The 19,924-nt window shown below is 39.6% G+C and overlaps 1 protein-coding gene across 1 annotated transcript in view; it reads right to left on the bottom strand.

Annotated features, from left to right (window-relative positions):
* Positions 1-19,924, bottom strand: part of Lrp4 (LDL receptor related protein 4) — a 904,868-nt gene that overhangs the window by 593,149 nt on the left and 291,795 nt on the right. Inside the window, exon 3 of the mRNA XM_090386734.1 lies at positions 18,105-18,221. Within this exon, the coding sequence (XP_090242860.1) occupies positions 18,105-18,221 (117 nt within the window). The remainder of the gene's footprint in view (positions 1-18,104; positions 18,222-19,924) is intronic.

Below are 19,924 nucleotides of genomic sequence, written 5' to 3'. Positions count from 1 at the left end.
GGAGAAAGGTTAGGCATCTTTTATAATCAAACTCTCTTTACATCAATCTCAAGATCTCCAAACACAAAAAAAGTACGTGAAGAGTTTCAGATCCGTGTGCAGTCTTCAAGAACTTGGAATTGGTAGACCCCAATCTACCGTATTCCAAGTGGGTGTAGTTCACGCGTCGCGTCTCGTCCTCTCCATCTCAGGACCTTACCCATGAATTAGCCAACTGGATCTTGAAGCAGCTTCAATCTTCCACTGTCAAAATCATGTATATGTGGCGACTTTAACCTGCCTCCTCAGCTTGGTCACCTCAAGAGCACCATCTTTCTCACATTCATAGTGCTGGTTTCTGATTTGACATCTAACTGCCCACCCGCGGGTCCACCAGCTTTATCTGATCCTAACTTCTATGCTATGTATTATTGAACAGCTGTGATAAATAGCGCAGGGCATGAATTTGAGCGTAATTAATCACAGACGGTGCTCAACCCCGACCATGATGCACTGTCGATGCTGTTGTTGTTGCAGAGTTTTAGCCGCATCAGCGACTTAGACTATATTGTGCTAAATTAAAAATTTAATTGTAAATTGCGTGTGTTCTATGGTCGATTTATTATTATTATTATTTACTCAATTTATTGCTTGTGCTTCACCCCTGAACAGCATTCTGCTAGTAGGGTGCCTATATACAGTTGTAAAATGTAACTTAGAAAGTAAACATACATAAGCATTAGTTTCTATAAAATAATACAACAAATAACATCCAATACGAGTAAATAAAGCACATACACTCGTATATACAGTGACACAAGCAAAAGGTAGAGACATATAAACACATACGCATCATAATATATATAACTGACATACATATACATAATAATTTAGTATTATTATATACATTAATGTACATTAATTCTCTTGCTTCTTTTCTAACTAAAAACTCGAGTTTTGGGAAGAAAAACGATGCAATCGTCGCCCGAGGCCGATTCCTCGAGTCAAGTTCCATTGACAACTATAACAATATCAAGACAACAGATGTTCCCTACAATAAACTCAGTGTCAGCAACTGCAACAGTGGGATTTGATGAGATTTTGTAATTTATGCTCAAGTGCCTGAACCTATATACCTCACAGATTCAGGCTCTTGACCATCTATGTAAACAGCACTTGCATACTGCAAGTGCTGTTTACTTAGATATCCAAGTCGTACCTTTCTTGTCAGCGGCATGGCTACATGTTTGGTGAAAATGAAGCTTTGAATGAAACAAGACCCGAAGTCAATGTGTCTCAGAACAAGTGGGATAGAATTCATGCAGGGGCGCCTCCGTAGCCAGGTAGGAAGGAGCAGCAGTGCGTAGCAAACGCTTCTTGATTAGACCGGGGTTCGAGCCCGTCACCACCAAATACGGAGGATCCGGAAAGGTCAGGGAATGACCACCGCATATCCCGGAGCAATATGGCCTTAGTTGCTAATGCTCCTAAAAAAACAAATAACAAACAATAACAATTCATCCAGGGTTATTTGGATTATAGGTCAGTGCGACTCTAAACAAGTGGGATGGTGGTTTATCCAGAGTTGGCTGGATTATCCAGGCAAACTGGGATAAACCTTAATTTCCTATTTTGTAGTAAAATTTATAATTTCCGTAGTATCTGACAAACTTTTTCTCCCCTTTAACTTCTTTTAACTTGAAAGTGGAACCCAAGTAGAAAAATATTTTAGGAAATTTACGTTTATGTTTTAATAAGCAGAAAACAGTGAATTTAAAAGCTCAGGATTCAATGCTTGTGATAAATGTATGGCTGATGAAAAACCAGTGTTACGGTTGATGCTGCAATATTTTAGGGATATATTGGAGTGATATTTAGCTCTGGGGAACCGCAACTACATGTTGATCCCCTAGTAACAGAATCTACTAACCTACGTGCTTAAAAAATTATTGTCTTAATAAGTTTTAATTATTTAGTAAGTTAGGATCTTTACTGCTAAGGATACTAAGATAAGAGATAAGCCCAAATTATTTTTAACCTTAAAAATAATTCTTTGAAAAGTAGAATATGTACTTATTAAGTTCAAATCGTGATGGTAAGAAACATATAGGCATCCGCCCTTGCCATCGTGGGTAGCACAGTTGATAGGATCGCCGTCCTCTCGACACCGGGTGTAAAAGACCTGAGTTCGAATCTCATCGATGGCAGGAGGAATTTTTATAGGTCTTTTTCACAACCTGGCTAGCTGAGTTAGTTGGTCTCAGATGAGGGTAGCATGGTTTTTCTCCCGTAAACTCGGGTTTTTCGTCCAGCACAACAGAAAATCGACCTCAGAACACACGCAATTTACAGACAGTATACACGGAACAACACGCCTTAGTTGCCGATGCTCTTAAAACACAACAACAACAACAGTAGCATCCGTCCTTCCACACAAATTTAACTTAAAAAAAACTTGCACTATAAATAAGTGAAATTCAGAATTAGTATTTCCCCGCCAGCCACTGTTTACTACATTTGTGCTACAAAGTACAGCAGCTAAGGATGCAGCGTTGTTCTCTCTGCAATTAGTGTCAGAGAGAATTTACTAATACACTTCTTTGTGGAAGTCACTCGTTTCCATAAGCGTCTCACCATAGCTATGAATGCTCAAGCTCTACATGCATCATTCTTTCAAATTGAAAGCGTTACGCTATTGGTTAAAACCCCAAGCGGCGGCATTCCTCTGTCAGTCATCATCACTCACTTTAATTGCAAGGGGATGAGGAAGAGAATGGCTGTTTACTCTTATCTGCTTTTGCACTTGTTTACCGTAATACAACTTGACTGAGTTAGGATGGTTCTATGCCACTGTTACCAAGCAAAACTTCCAGCTCGAAGTATATAATGACAATAAACATTTTCAATAAGGAAACTTCAGTGATATTTACAATTACTTGGTGCTTTACAAGTACTGATGTCCTCAGTAGTTTGTATTCACCAACTGCATTTTCTTTGTATTTCGTTATCTTATAGAAAAGCCTCGAATCCTGACTGACTTTATCTGTACTAGAGCATCTAAGACAAAAAGTTTTATAAGTTCGTCATAGCCTCATCATACAGTGGTTATAAAGTCTATTTCCACTTTTAAAAATTAATAATTCGAAATATAAATACAATAAAAAATAATTCGAAATTTGACCAGGAAGGCTAAGCGATATATTAACTCGAATAAACAAATTAGCTCTTGTTTTTGTTACAAAAAGGAATGACTCTGGGATCGAAGAAATCGAGAGTTTGTTCATCGTGGTCTTTTTCTTCGTCATCAAGATAATAAAAAGCTTGAAGAGAGCGTTAATTTAAATAACCAAATGCAGTCAAGTTCGTATTAAAATGTCTAAAGAAGCACTTTTAATTAACGTTTATTATAAGAATAACAATAATGTTATTACAGTCCTTAGAAGTCCTCGTGGGCAGCACAGTTGGTAGAATCGCCGTTTTCCCCACACCGGGTGGAAAAGACATGAGTTCGAGTCTCGTTGATGGATGAGGACCTTTTTTCACAACATGGCTGAGTTAGTCGGTCTCAGGCGAGGGTAGCACGCCTTTTTCTCCCGGAAACCGGGTTTTTCGTCCAGCAAACAAAATCAACCACAGAACACATGCAATTTACAGGCAGTATATTCGGTGCAATATTGCCTTAGTTGATAATGCTCCTAAAATTCTATTACAACAACAGTCCTTAGAGTGCATCAAAGAGTTGATTATGCAACGCAATAACAAACCCAATAAAATTTGTTGAAATTATCCAGCGCCCACCATATATCTAGTGTGACGGGTATTTCCTGGAGCACGGTGCGAAAAGAGAAATTCTAAAGCACTATCGGTCACCATTATCTACATCCTTGGTCTGAAAAGTTGTCCAGCCTAACTCTAGCAAACTTTTGGTTATGGAGATATTTAAAACACCGTGTTAGCATTAGTAGAGACAAATCATTCACGAAAGCAAGCTTATACAGCATCAGCCAACACACAAAAAAAAACAAAAAAACTTCCCATTTCGCCCATCCATTCGCTCTAAAAGTTTGTTCACTTCTTCCTTGAATTTATTTAAGCTATCAACTTCCACAAAAACAGATGGAAGTTTGTTCCAGCAATCAACTACCCGCTGGCTAAAGGAAAATTTCTGCACATCTATTCGACAGCTATCTTTCCTCAATTTCAGTTTATGTCCCCTCAGGTTTGTAATCTGAGCAAGAGGAAGAATTCCATTAGCATTGAGCCTGCTCAATCCATTCAAGGCCTTATACACCTTAATCAGATCACCTGGCAGGTGCCTAGTCTCCAAAAGTTGAAATTTGCAGAACTTAAGCCTTTTTTTCGTAAGAGGGCCCATTAGTTCCCCCGACTAGTCTTGTTGTTCTTCTCTGTACTCATTCTAGCAACTTTACATCCTTCCCAAAATGAGGCTACCAGACCTGTACGCAGTACTCAAGGTGTGACCTGACCATTGCCTTATACAAAGGTATAATCACCTCCTTATCCCTACTAGCAAAATTCCTGCATATCATTGACAAGATCCCATGATCTACTCTGGCAGCCTGTCTGCACTACTCAGAAAACTTCAAATCTGACTGCACAATTACCTCCAGGTGTCTTTCGTTTTCCAATACACTGAGTGTAACACCATCCAGGTGGCAAATTTCTCTGGGGTTACTGCTACCCACATGCAGTACTTTGCATTTGTCAATGTTAAACTTCAATTACCACTTCTCAGCCCATCTTCCCAACATTTTCCAGATTCTGTTGCAGCAGCATACTGTCATTAACATCCCTGCCAACCTTTGTATCATCTGCAAACTTTGACAGTAAGCTTGATATGCCTTAATCAATATCATTGATAAATATACAAAACAACAATGGGCCCAACACCGAACCCCGAGGGACTCCACTAATAACATTAGTCCACGAAGAGCAGTATCCATTGATTACCATTCTCTGTCTTATTCCACTCAACCACCCTTTTATCCATTGTAGCAACTTACCCTTAACGCCATACTGCTCCAATTTGTACAGAAGTCTTCCATGCGCAACAGTGTCAAAAGCTTTCCTGAAATCCAAGTATGTTATATCAAAATTATTTTTTGAATCCAGTTCCTTTGTGGTCCGTGAAAAGAAAATACCGGTCGGCGAACAATTCATTTGAAATATACGTACATAAAACTATAAGAAAATTTCCTCATTTCCTTTGTTAAAATATGTCAATTTTATGTAAACTTTTGATAATAAACAAAGAAGTGAATTACCTATCTTTTATTTATATTAACTGATGTTAATGAATACCTAATTGCATTATTACTGGTATGTTAAATGTCCTAATGGCAGCGTCATTATTTTCTGAACCTACGAGTATAATTATTGAAAATACATTAATTTATAGCTATAGGTAGGCTGCGAAAAAAAACATCTGCAAACACCGGTCCGCCCTTGAAAAAGGTTGAGAAACCCTGGTCTAGATGATCCTGCAATGCTTCTTTAACCAATGAGTCCATCACTTTCGCTGGAACAAAATCAAACTAACTGGTCTGTAATTACTCGTGTCACCCTTTGATCCCCCTTGGTGAATTGGAGATACATTTGTACATCTCCAGTCCGTGGGGACTTCCCCTTAGTCCAAGGATGCTCTCATGATTATGGCTAAGGGTTTGCTTACTTCCTTTGCCGCCTCCTCAATAACTGGATAGATCCCATCCACCACAGTGCCTTTCTTATGTTTAACTTCAACAATTTCTCCTGTTTCTCCTAAGATATCCTTTCAACCCTTTTAGATTTGAAGGACGCAATCCACAACTAGCTAGTATACATTCCATCGGAAATTTTGAAGGCAGCAGGGCAGAAAACAATGTCTCATCTTGAGTGATAATTAGAAAATAATGGTGAACACATGGAAATTTGATCGTTAATAAAGATTAGTGAAAAATCTATCATTTTTTTTAATTAACCGATTTGGCAAATTTTTTAAACTAATCTTCAAACTAATTTTTATTGTTTAAAAAATCCCACGTATGCTGATCACAGTACAGAAAACCGTATTTCGATACGACCTATTAAAAGGATCTTATAATAATTATATTGAATTTCTTTGTAAAAAAATAGGCTGTCTTGTTTTGAAATATATGTTGAAGTTGGATATACAGGGTTGTTAAAGTTAAAGTATCCCTATGTAGAGGGCTCTGGAGTGAGTTCTAAAACTCGTACTGAAGAGAAATTTGGACAACAAGTACAATAAAGAATGCGCTCGCCATTTATTGGAAAAAAAAATTAGTTACAAAATTTGTCACTGTATGGCGCGTAACTATCTTAATTACGATTACGTTATTTGCTTAATCGTAAGTTATTGCCACACTGTCACTACTCAGCTCTACTGTACTGTATAAAAGCAAAGCAGTCTCTTCAAAATCACAGTAGATGTTTGCCTGCACTACTGCGGCAAAGCCAACAACGTTGCAGGAAAAGGCCCTATTAGTGAAGCTGTACTATCAGAACAGCAACCTTGTAGGAAATATTTTGGGCCATATTTTTTTGAACAGGTAACACCGACTGAACCCCCGCACCTATTCCGTCACTGGACAGCGATATTATGAAATATTGACAAATTTCGCAATACCAGAGTTGCAATAACGTGGGTGCCTTCAGAATACCATATTCATGCAAGATGGTGCGTCACCCCACATCCACCGTTGTGTCCAAAGTGAAGCTGTACTATCATAACAGCAACCTTGCAGGAAAAGGCCCTATTAGTGAAGCTGTACTATCAGAACAGCAACCTTGCAGGAAAAGGCGCTATTAGTGAAGCTGTACTATCATAACAGCAACCTTGCAGGAAAAGGCCCTATTAGTGAAGCTGTACTATCAGAACAGCAACCTTGCAGGAAAAGGCGCTATTAGTGAAGCTGTACTATCATAACAGCAACCTTGCAGGAAAAGGCCCTATTAGTGAAGCTGTACTATCAGAACAGCAACCTTGCAGGAAAAGGCGCTATTAGTGAAGCTGTACTATCAGCACAGCAAAAATGTAGCTGCGGCTATCAGAGAATTCTGGCGTCAGAAGCGCATAAGGCGTTTGTGCCTATGACTATTTGTGCTGTCCGCAAAATGACTGCGAATTTTGAAGCGACAAGACATCTTGGTGTTCAACCACGTACAGGTCGAAAACGAGTGGACCACTCTCGTGTTGAAGAGTGACTATTGCTGTCGTGGATTTATCAAGTCAATCTCCATGTGGTAGCGCAAGTGTTTCTCGTGAAGTGGACATGCCGTATTCCACTGTAAGCCTTGTTATACGGCAGGTGTTGCGGTACTATCCTTACAAGATGCACATGCTACAGCCGCTAAAGCATGGAGATACAGATATTCGTTTCACATACGCACTTCAGTTTCTGGCACAAATGACAGTGGATATCATTTGGCCATGGAACATCTTTTGGAGTGATGAAACGCACTTCTGCTTAAATGGACAAGTTTTTAATTTGATTTGATTTTGTGTTTATTGGCGCAAAAAAATGGACAAGTGAATACGCACAACTGTCGTATTTGGGCAACAGAAAACCCTCGGTTATCCAAGAGGTCCCGTTGCATTCTCCAAAAATGACAGTGTGGTATGGATTTACGGCCACATTCATGATTGGGCCATATTTTTTTGAACAGGTAACACCGACTGAACCCCCGCACCTATTCTGTCACTGGACAGCGATATTATGAAATATTGACAAATTTCGCAATACCAGAGTTGCAATAACGTGGGTGCCTTCAGAATACCATATTCATGCAAGATGGTGCGTCACCCCACATCCACCGTTGTGTCCAAAGATTGCTAAGGCAACACTTTACAGACGAACGGTCATTAGCCGTTGTTTCCAGACATCTTGGCCATCCCGATCACGGGACCTTACTTCATGCGACTTCTGGTTGTGGGGTTTTTTGAAGAACCAGATGTATCGTATCGCGAAGGATGTCAAACTCTGGCAGATCTGAAGAACAGCATTAGATGTGCTGGCTGTACCAGTTGACATGTTACGTTCTGCTGTAGAAAATGCTGTTCATCGAATGGGAACTGTTGTTTACCAAAATGGAGGACACATTGAACAATTGTAGCGCTGTTCAAGTGATTTGTATTGCCACAGCGCCATATAGTGACAATTTTTTTCTCCAATAAATGGCGAGCGCATTCTTTATTGTACCTGTTGTTCAAATTTCTCTTCAGTACCAGCCTTTGAACTCGCTCCAGAGCCGTCTACATAGGGATACTTTAATTTTAACAACCCTGTATTTACTCCCGATTAGCTAAGAAGCATGCTGTCTGTGGTACAAAGTTGTGAAATGTGCAATTTGCCACTGATTATTAAAAATTAAAAAATTAAAGTTACTGAGTCCTTTATAGATGGCAACTTCCATCATCAGTTTGATGAGAGGTTAGCAAAATCCATAAAATTTGGTACTGAAGTACCAAATTTTAATGAACAAATTTTTGTAAAGTTACCAGTATAATCCCTTTTGTTAATTTTATTGCTATCATCGATTGAATCTTTACTGAGCCATAAAGAATTCATTTCCGAAGAGTTAAGAACTAAATTATGCATGGATTCTGAAAAGTAATCGTTAGAGTTTTAATATAAATTTTCTATAAACAAGTTGTTATTATTGGGTTTTAGGAGCATTGCCGACTAAGGCCATATTGCTCCTTGGTCTGAAAAATCGCCCAACCTAACTCTAGCAAATTTTTGGTATTTAGTATACTATCTGTAAATTGCTTTTGTTCTAGTTCGGAAAAATAAAACAGTGTAGCATTGCCTCTGGAGTGACCTTCGTACTATTTGGGGTCTCATATTGAATTCAATGGGTTTTGTTGTTCAGTGATAATAATTTACATTTCGATGATACACAGCCTTTTTATTTAACCCTTTTGACTCCTGAAATATTTTAGATAATGTCTGTAGGGTGCTGAGATAAGAGAGACAAAGAAAGAGCTGCTACAGTATTAATTTTTATACATGTTTTATGTAACATGATTACCATTTATTGCACAGCTCACTCTAAATATGACAGCAGAGCACATGATTCCATTGGACATGGGGTGAAACTTTTAGACAGACAGAAGTCAGCTCTAATGTGACAACAATAGCATTTGAGGAACAGTACAGATTTTTAGTGCCCTGCATAATATGGGTTTTTCTCAGAGAGAATGTGTTCATTTTGGAACATTTCTTTGCATCCAAATCACTTTTGCAATGCCAAGATATTTCGGTAATAAATATCCAAGCAGACCCATACCACATAAGACAATCATTCATTGCACTATTCAGCATTTTCGGCAAACATATAGTTTGAAAGGCAGTAGAAATAACTGCAAGTCAACGGTGTTAACAGAAGAAAAACTTGAAGTACTTTTGAGATCTCCAGGAAAATATCTACCGACTTGGTGACAAGCATTTATTCAAAGAAATTAATAGCGGCTTGGTCACCTTTGGCCGTAATGACTGTTTCAGTTCGTTAAGGAGGGTTCTTACATTTCTAGTAGAAGGCCACTTTATTCCTCTTTTAAGGCATTCATGAGTCTATAAAAGAAGAAGAAGGCTGTCTCGGCCTATCTGTAATTCATTCCGAAGATGTCCAATTGGCTTCAGGACAGCTTCGGTACTGTTTACATGCTCCGGTGTCATTCTATTCAAACCACACATTCATAATCTTGCTTTGTAACAAGGAGCTTTGTCACGATGGAAGGTGCCAGGGCTTTATATGAAATAGCTATAATGTAGGATATACACTGAACGGGCAGAATTCATGGGACTCCTGGTTCCTGGGAAACACGACGCTTTTGGCATATAGTATACTGTCTGTCGCGGTGGTGTGTTCAAGTATCAAAAGTGCATTGGGAATACATCATTTAGGGAATAACATCTCATCTGTCTCGCATTGTTTCAGCCAACCGGACAGCAACAAAAAAAAAAAAAAAAAAAAAAAAAATCAAATTATTATTTTAGGGTTGCCCGTAATTAAATACATTAACCCGTATTTGTGTCTGTAAATTGCGTATGTTCTATGGTCGATTTGCCTGTTTTTCTGGACGAAAAAACCCCAGTTACTGGGGAGAAAAATCTTGCTATCTACGCCTGAGACCGACTAACTCAGCCACGGAGCGAAAAAAGCCCATTAAAGTTCCTCGCGTCATCGACAGGATTCCAACCCAGGCCTTTTCCACCCGGTGTGGGGAGGACGGTGACGATACCGCTGTGCTACCCGCGCAGACAACCGGAGAGCAACATTAATCAAACTACAGTCCACCGCTCTACCAACTGAGCTATCGACGGATGTATAACCGGAGAGCAACAGTGGCACAAATCACCACCGACTTCATCGAAGGAGGTGCCAGAAACGGCTCCACCAAGACCATCAGGCGATCATTACGGGAGCCGCCGATCTACCAGGGTCCCATTGCTAACACCACGACACAGGACTCTACGCTTCAAGTGGGTGAAAGAATATCGGCACTGGACCTTGGATAATTGGAGACGAGCCTCCTGGTCCGATGAGTCCCGTTTCCAGTTATTTCAACGGACTGGAAGGGTGCGTATCTGGCGAAAACCGCACGAAGCTATGCACCCGTCATGTTAACAAGGAACTGTTCAGGCCGGTGGACGGTCGGTAATGATCTGGGGCTTGTTCAACTGGCACACGTTGGGATCTCTGGTACGTCTAGACGCATCTCTGAACAGTCCAGATTACGTCTCCATCCTTGCAGACCAATTGACTCTTCCAGCAGGAAAATGCGCCTCCCCACAGAGCCGTGGTGACTAGAACAAAAGTTCGAAGAGCATTCCGCAGATTTTTCCACCATGGAATGGTTTCCCCGTTCATGAACCCTGTGGAGCATCTTTGGAATGCTGTGGAAAGGTCCGTTCGAGCTTTGAATCCTCCACCCAGGAATGCGCCGGAATTATGGACAGTGGTGCTTGTAAGCATAGATGAATACCTGTGAAACGCTTTAGTGAACTAGTGGACTCAATGCCTCTCGTCGTGTGACTGCCCTTATCCGGGCGAAAGTGGGCATACCAGTTACTAGGTAGGTATTCCATGATTTCTGTTCGCTCAGTGTACATAATTGTACAAAACATCACCATAGGGCGTAGTACTCACAGTATTGCAGTATTCGTAGTACTCCACGCACAGACTCTCACTACTAGCGCTAATCAATATATCATTACTATGTAATGTCAGTACCACGAGGAACATTGCTCGACCATGACACCTCTTCTTCCTTCTTCCAGGTTCACAGATGGGATCAAACACGTCAATCAGACCGGAAGAGCGTGATGGACGTGTAGAAGGACTTGTTGCTTCGCAGTCCCAGGTCCAAGTTTTGTGTGCTTTACACCATGAGAATCGACGGTCCGCACGTTTTTTTTATCAACAGGCTTTATTTCTTCGGTGAAAATTCATGGCATCTGCTTGTCATAGAAAAGAACAGAGATCATGCCATGAATTTGCGTATTTAGCTATGGCCAGTGGTGATCCCAGGTAGGGACTTTAGTCCCTCCCTTATGGTCAGAATAATATTGAATTTTTACTGCTGTATTACGATTAAAGATTAATGATTCCTTGAAAATTGCTTTAGCCCCCCCCCTTAGAAAATACAGGGCCTGCCACTGGCTGGGACCTTTGCAGTCCAAACACAGATTCCATAAGATCTGAAGGCGAAATAAGGAAATAAGGATATTACGGGGTAATTGCTGTTGTAGTAGGGTGGAACCTCGCCTGAGACCGACTAACTCAGCCATGGCCACCCCGTTATTCACGCTTGGTCGTGTAGTATTAGTGCCGAAGTGTCATGTTACATTGTTTGTAAACTGGATGTATTTATGATCAATTTGCTTGTCTGCTGGATGAAAGATCCAATTTGTATAGGGAACAGAGAGAACCATGGAAGATCGACTAAATCGGTCATAGCGCATGGAAGATTAAAAGAAACATTTCTTTCCTTCTTGATGGGATTTGAACTCGGGTCTTTTCCATATGGGATGAAAAATAGCAATCCACTGTGCTAGCGATAAGGAAAAAGTATTTTTGTTTAAGGTACTGGAAGGATACTATTTTATAATTGTTTTATTTTAGCTACGAATTCGAGAAATCAGAGTTTAATGTTACTGAAAGGAAATTTTTTTCCCAAAAAGAAAATGAGAGCAAAAGAGTTTCCTTTGCTCCACTTAATTACCACCCTGAAAAGCGAGTACCTGCAGCAATATTTATTCTCTAAAGATTAATCAGTTTTTTCCAGAAGAAATTTACGGTGTTGCTCTTAAGAAGGTCTCTTTTTATAGCTTTTAAGTCTGCTTGCTTCTTAACTGAGTAGCTTTTTTATCGACATTTTTAGTTTTTTTAGACCATGGCTATTTTCTATTTACAATTTTCTATTTACAAATGTCGAAAGATATTGCTCGTGCGACTATAAAATGTCTTTCAAACAAATGAAAAATGTTTAAATGACATTTTATTGTTCTTACGTTGATGTTTAACAAGGCAGGGACACAGCTGTGAAAGACAGATAGTTGATAGCCAGCTCACTAAAAAAAAGCAATAAAAAGGTGGAAATGCATTTCACGTAATAAATTACTGTCTGCAATGTTTAACATCTTTATAGTTTCACGTTTGAATCTTGGCCAAAGCAAAGAAATCCAAATGGAGTTTTTGCGATATTAATGCGAGCTTGCAGATAAAATATATCGGAGGGAGATCAGTTGTCATTGTTTTATGGTGCTGGACACGATTCAGAGTTGTATAAAAACAACCAGGATTGTCCTGGAGAGTTATCAGAGGTGTCAGAGAAAACAAATACACATATTGTTTCTTTCTCCCAGGAGATATGATGTGTCTTACACAGTTGTTTCGACATTCGAATAATGGAGAATTATAATGCAGAGAGTAGTCAGTGTAATCCCTGCTCTGCATAACAAGCAATCGCAGTTGGTGGTCTAAAACCTCAAAGAGCATTTTAAAAACAGATAATTTAAACGATCTTTGAAAGAAACATTAGCAGCCGTTGAATGATTTTGTTTTCAATGCTTTAAATAACTTCCATCTATTTAATACAACTACCGAAAGAGTGTCTGCAAATGAAGTTAATTTTGAATATGCAAATAGCTTTTCAACCAGAGTTTTAAAACTGTTTCCACTTCTAAGCAAACTTTAAAGATGCAGTTAAACACAATGTACAATCACTTACTATTTTCGAATAGCTATTTCTGGAAGCATGCAACCATTTCTACAACTTTATTTATCGTCTTTCGATATTACGCACGAAAATCAGCAAAAAGTCCAGAGGAATTTTTGGATTTAAAGCGTATTATCGATTTATACGAACTTTAGTGGAATTCGACATCCAATAAACGTAACTTAAGCAAATAAACGAAATCGTACAATTCAAAATATCCTGCTGATGTCATTCACAGATGTTTCGAAGTGACCGCACTCAGAGGAGTCAAATGCTTCAGCGGGCTGAATGAAAGACGCACGGACGCGGTTAAATTGATCAGGGAAATGACAGACAACTGCAGAAGCTGCATGAATGCAATGAATGCATGAAAAATTTGTGGCTTGAGTATGAAAGGGTAGTGGTAAAGAATTAAAAATGTTTGTATTTAATGTATAATACTTCAAATAGTAATGCAATAATTTCAGTAACGTCTTTTTTTAAATTACATGTGCTGAAGTCAAAAAGTTGTGTGAATGAAGAGAGATCGACAATAGTCGCTGTGCGGTTATCCAACATTTGGGAAAAAAGGGACTAACTCCAAAGGAAATTCATGATAATATGGTTACGACATTGAGGGAGGATGCCCCTTCCTATTCTATGCTTTAAACGAGGCGGGGAGAATCTGGAATATGATGCGCGCTGTTGAAGATTTGCACATCCATCACTCTAGAAGTTGTTGACAATATGCATGATCTGGTGATGAATGATTAATGAGACAGTTCAGTACATTTCCCGCGCCTTGGGCATCTCATCTGAACGTGTGTATCACATAATAACCGAGGTTTTTACCAAAAAAGGCGTCGGCACGAAGGGTCCCAAACTTGTTGACAGAAGGTCAAAAAAGCAGAGTTGTTAAGTCAGTGAACACTTGCAACGTTTTCTAGCAAATCCAACAAACTTTCTTGCCACGTTTGTGACCATGGATGAAACGTGGGGCATCCCTTTTACCTACAGACGTGTAGTCCATACAGTGGAAACACAGCTCTTCTCCTCCTTCAAAGAAAGCCAAGTCCATTCGTGATGCTGATGGAGTATTGCTAGTGGATTGCCTTCAGAAAGGCCAGACAGTCACAGGGGCATATTATGCAAACCTGGTAAGACGTTTGCGTGAAAATATCAAAGACAAGTGCAAAGAAATTTTGTTCCACCTGGACAATGCGCCTGCTCACAAGTCTGTCATTATATTCATCAGATTTACGACCATCGAACTTTCACCTATTTCCTAATTTAAAAAAAAATACTTTCCTACCGACAGTGACGTCATTGCTACATCGGATGAATTCCTGGAGGCGCAAGAGAAAACTTGCTTCGCAGCTGGAATCAACGCATTGCAGCATCGGCGGCAAAGTGCATTGACTACAGAGGGGACTACGTTGAAAAGTAAGATGTCGCCAGACTCCTCAAATAAACCCTTCTATCTCAGGCCACAAACTTTTCAAACCGCCCTCGTATACTGTTTGTTTTACACTGAGTGATCACTGAATTATGACCACCTACCTAATACTTCGTAGGTCCTCCTTTTGCCCTCAGTACAGCAGCTATCCGACGTGGCATTGATTCAACAAAATGTTGGAAGCGGTTTGGAGGTATGGCCAACCAAGCTGTGTGTAATTCGGTCAGCAATGCAGGTATGGAGGTGATTGGTGCATCCAGATGCCTGATATGCCTTTCCATAGTATCCCACAAGTGCTCTATGGGATTGATATCGGGGGAGTTCGGAGGCCAGTCGATATGCTGGAAGTCAGAACGGTGTTCCTCAAACCATTCCTGCAAAACAAGTGCCCGATGGCTCGGGGTATTGTTATCTTGGAAGACACCATCACCATTTGGGAAAAAGTGTAACGTAGGGGAAGTACACAGTCAGCAAGCAGTTGATGATAACGCAGACCACTGATACGTTGTTCCACATGCACCAGGGATCCAAGTTCCTGCCAATGAAACATGCCCCACATCATACAACCGCCTCCACCGGTCTGCACTTTTGATACCATGTATGGTGGATGAAGAGCCTCACGTTGTTGACGCCAAATCCGTACACGACCATCCACGGTGTGGAGTAAATAACGTGACTCATTCGACTAGCACACCTTCTTCCAGTCTTCTAACGTCCAACTTGCATGCTCTTTGCACCCAGTGAGTCTTTTACGCCGATGAACCTTGGTTAGGAGAGGATGCCGTAGAGGTCGTCTGCTGGTATAGCCCATACGTGCGAGCGTGCGACGCATGGTCATGACAGATATTGTTCCGGGTTGGCCCATGTTGTATTGGGTAGTCAACTCTTCAACAGTGCTGCACCTATTCGCCTGTACGAGTCGTCGGACCCGGCGCTCACCTCTAACATCGACCTTTCGCTGACCTTTGCACTTTTTCCGTCGGGTCGTTGTTTGACCATTTTGACGCCAGTCCTGGTATACTTTAACAACGGCGGCTCTCGAACACCCCACCAATTCAGCCGTTCGGGAAATTGAGGCACCAGCTCGTCGAGCACCCACAATCTGTCCTTTATCAACGTCCGATAAATCCTTCCTTTTACCCATCACGCTTGGAATTTTAATACCTACTGAACCATTGACACCTTATCTACGCTACGCAGGTCGGCTAACTGCGCACGTGGTCAACGGGGTCGCATTCAGTTTTCATAGGAGTGGTCATAATTCAATGATCACTCAATGTATGTAGCCCTTAACGTAAAGAATGAAAATAAAGTCGACTCGAGTGAAGTCAGATCAGGTGAATATGGCGACCTGCTTTGACCAAAAAATGAGGGTGTGCTCGCTCCATCATGTTGAAAGAAAACAATGAAGGCAATATACTGTCTGTCAAAAACTCAAGATATCATTCAGTTAAACGCTCACCTAAATTCTGCGGTCCGATCAACATTTTGCCAAGATGCTGATTTATACATTAATACTAAACAGTACTTGGAATTCGACTTGCCTAACAACACACGGATTTTCCGCTGATCAAAAATGCGGGCTCTGCTTGTTAAGCATTTCTTGGAGGGTAGAAGTCGACTGGTTTGTCTGTATACACTAAAGAGAAATTCTTGATGGTCGAACAACTGTGCATAATCCGCCAACAAAACTCCAGCTGAATCTCTATCGCTTGGTCTAAGTGCTTGCATCCTCTGTACATGGTACGAATGCAAATTTGACGCATGCAGAATTTGCCAAATTTAAAATTGACCCGGTCCTATTGTTGTTGCACCAGATGAGTACTGATGAAAAGGTCAGTGGACACAAGATTCGGTACGATTGGTTCCGATTCTAATTGTCGTCTCGAAAGAGCTGATTTCTCCCTTAGGACTCCCCAGTTCCATAGTGCAGTGAATGTTAAACACAGGTCGATTGGGACGTTGACGCTGCAGAAATCCACGGCATTCAGCGAGTGGAATTGTAGCATTTTCTTGGCATGGGGTACACAGACATAGGCATGCGTATAATGTGAACACCTTGTGCTCCCATTATCTGCAAATGTTGTCTCAGTATCTGGACGGTCTGTAATGAGTCTTATATGTTAATATGACTGATGTGCTCACATAAACATACACATTATCGCCCAAAAAAATTGATTCTTTCGGTGTAACCGTATACGTAATGTAAAAAAAAAAGTATTTTAAAAAATTTGCATATCGAACAATGAATTAGTCCAGTTTTTGTAGTTTTAGAAGCATTGGTTTATGACTGTTTATGCAAACTACTCTGATAAGAGAAATGACATCTCGACAATGGCACTTTAAATCCCAAAATAGCGCTAACTTTTTTTTATTGCTTACATTTACGTGAAGAAGAGCCTACGAAACGTTTCATAGTTAGTGACAAGACTTAATTCAGTCGTCTGACCTGAATCTGAATCGTCTGATTCAGACCATAGCTGGATTCCACTTGACCGCAAAATACTGTTAAATGCTAACATTCTTGTTCAATGTTTATTCCAGAGTTTAAAAAGGACTTTTTTAATTCATAAAATTTTAGAATTCATTTAATAAAGTGTTCATAAAAATGTTACACGTTGTTATACACAAAATTTCAATGTAGTTAAAAGCTAACTGAAAAATAAAGAAAGATGTAAACATTATAGATTAAACCGCTTTTAAAATAGATTGGCATTAAGGGCTTAATTAAACGCAATGATTCATGGACATTAAGGAAATCTTCTACTGAATAAGTAACGGGGAATAGTAGAGGGTATTACATTTGGCTATAAATGGGACGGATACTGTGGCATTGTAACATGCAGTGGAACGATGCTTTTAAGAGAAATGATGAAATCGTAGAAAGGGAAGAAGCAGTGGGGAGTTCCAATGTGTGTTATGGATTTTCTCTTCATTAAAATCCCGGTGTTTCATTTGTGGATTAAACACAGAGGCGTGAAACCAATACAGATGGCGAAACTCAGTCCAGTGGTTTTCAATTTAAGTGCTCATTGAGCACAGTCAAGTACACACTGGAGATAAAGTAATTAAACGGGAGTCAATCCTAAATGCATTTTGTGTTTATCAGAAAAGGGTTTACCATTAAGGCGGATTTCCATAGCGGTGTAATCTGTTTGGCGTACAACATCGTGTTTCATTCTCAGTTGCGTCTCCTGCGGACATTGCACCACATTTTCTGCCAAACAGTTTCAGCATTAATTATGTGCTCAAACCTTTGGCTTAACGAAAATAAGATCTTTGTACTTATTTACGCCAGGACAATCAGATTTAACAATTTCATCTTTACTAATTAAATAGTCCTCAAAAGTTAGATTAAATAGATTATACAATTTTTATATCTAAAAATAAACGAATTAATAAATATAGTTTTCTCAAAGTGCTACGTAGATCCAAAATTTCACTTACAGCAATCAAATTCGTCCGAGTTGTCCCCGCAATCATTATCACCATCACACCACCAAGATTTCAAGATACAGCGACCACTGGAGCAGGTGAAATGTTCTTTGGAACATGTTGGCAAATCTGCAATGAAAGACAGAACAAAAGCTGTTAGAAAACACCCCAAAAATCAAAATAAGGGACAAAGCTACATATATAACTCATAAAATTGTTATTTTTGTTATGGCGTTTGAGTTGACCGTGGTTCGAATTCATGTCACCATAAAAGAAGGTAACGTTCTCGTATTCCCTATCTTCTAAACTCCTTTGACCTTATGGTCCTCTCGGAGTATAAACCTTTTTTTATTAGCTTATACTAAACTAAACATTGACTAATACCAATTGCAGGAGGTCTAGAAAAAAAAGTATCAGCAGAGCGCAGCGTTTAGCCCTCAGTTTTGTAAGGATAGAATGTATAAAGGAGTTTAAAAAATAAATTATTAACATGCGCAGAAAAGTGAAGTTTTAAACTGATACATAGGTAAATATTTTTAGCTATGAGCCTCCAGTTCTGTAACGATCTCACAGTGTTCTTCTGTGCATATTGGTCTTCTTTTACGGTGGTTAGCCGCAAAGGAGAAAATGGGTTCGTAAAGGAGCAAAGGAGATTAGCCGGATTTTGTAAGCAGCTATTCTTTCCGGTTACCTTATTTCCAAATAATTTGTATCCACCGATGAGAGCTAAAATTAATTTATTTGCTATCTGACTTTCATATAACTGGAATAAAATTACTGTGAATTTGAAACCTGATGTATTTGTAAAACTGTAATTGGTGAAACACATTTTAACTAGGAATTGTGGATGGTGTTGTGAGGAAGCGCTAAAACTGTAACTTAGAAAGCATTTACAGAAACAAAATGGACTGATTACAACCTTCCCTCACGATTAAACTCTTTCAGACGTGAAGATTTTAAGGAAACAGCACAGACTGTCAATGCCATCAATAGAAATATTTATTGTGGTAGAAAGTATCTGCCCTCGTAGATAGCATAGTTGGTAGAATCGCCGTCCCCTACACCGGGTGGAAAGAACCTGAGGTCCAGTCCCATCAATGACGTGAGGAATTTTTATGGGCTTTCTTCACAACATGGCTGAGTTGGTCGGTCTCAGGCGAGGGTAGCATGGTTTTTTCTCCCGGAAACTCTAATGTTTCGTCCAGCAAAACAGAAATTCGACCACAGAACCCACGTAATTTACAGGCAGTACACAGAGCAATATGGCCTTACTTGCTGATGCTCCTAAGACAACAATATCTGGAGTAATTGTAGCCAATTACCCTATTTAGAATTTATATCATATTTTCCATTTTAGACACGGAAAAACTATTCCCTATGGTCAGAAACTTTATGTTAAACGCATTACCTTTAAAAGTGCGATAATATGGTATTATTCCTAATTGAAGCTATAAATGCATTCTATTACGCGATTTTTTATAAACGTGTTTTGTTTTAAGCTAACATACGCATATTCAGTTACTTTCACAATAGCATATTCCTGGTTCAAAGCTAAGCAAACTTATTAGATTCGCATTAGAGAACTCATATATTTTTCTCATTCTTTAACGCGGAATAATAGCAGATGTGTTTTTTTTTAGACTCTCGTAAGATCTTATCTTATTTGTTTTCTACATCAATACTTCAATCTTAAAGCTCTCTAACGATGCGCAACATTAAGAGGGCATTCACATTCAGAAGGATTATTAGAATAAGATGCCAAATCGATAATCCGTCTTCGACCTTTTTTTTTTTTCTTCATTTTGAATTTGCGTATTCATTGGAGAACTTTG

Source organism: Mastigoproctus giganteus, chromosome 12 (genome assembly GCF_048544385.1).
Source record: "Mastigoproctus giganteus isolate SK-2022 chromosome 12, ASM4854438v1, whole genome shotgun sequence".
In the NCBI taxonomy this organism is placed as follows: Eukaryota; Metazoa; Arthropoda; class Arachnida; order Uropygi; family Thelyphonidae; genus Mastigoproctus; species Mastigoproctus giganteus.
The sequence above is the reverse complement of the archived record's forward strand: the minus strand, read 5'-3'. Positions and strand labels throughout refer to the sequence as shown.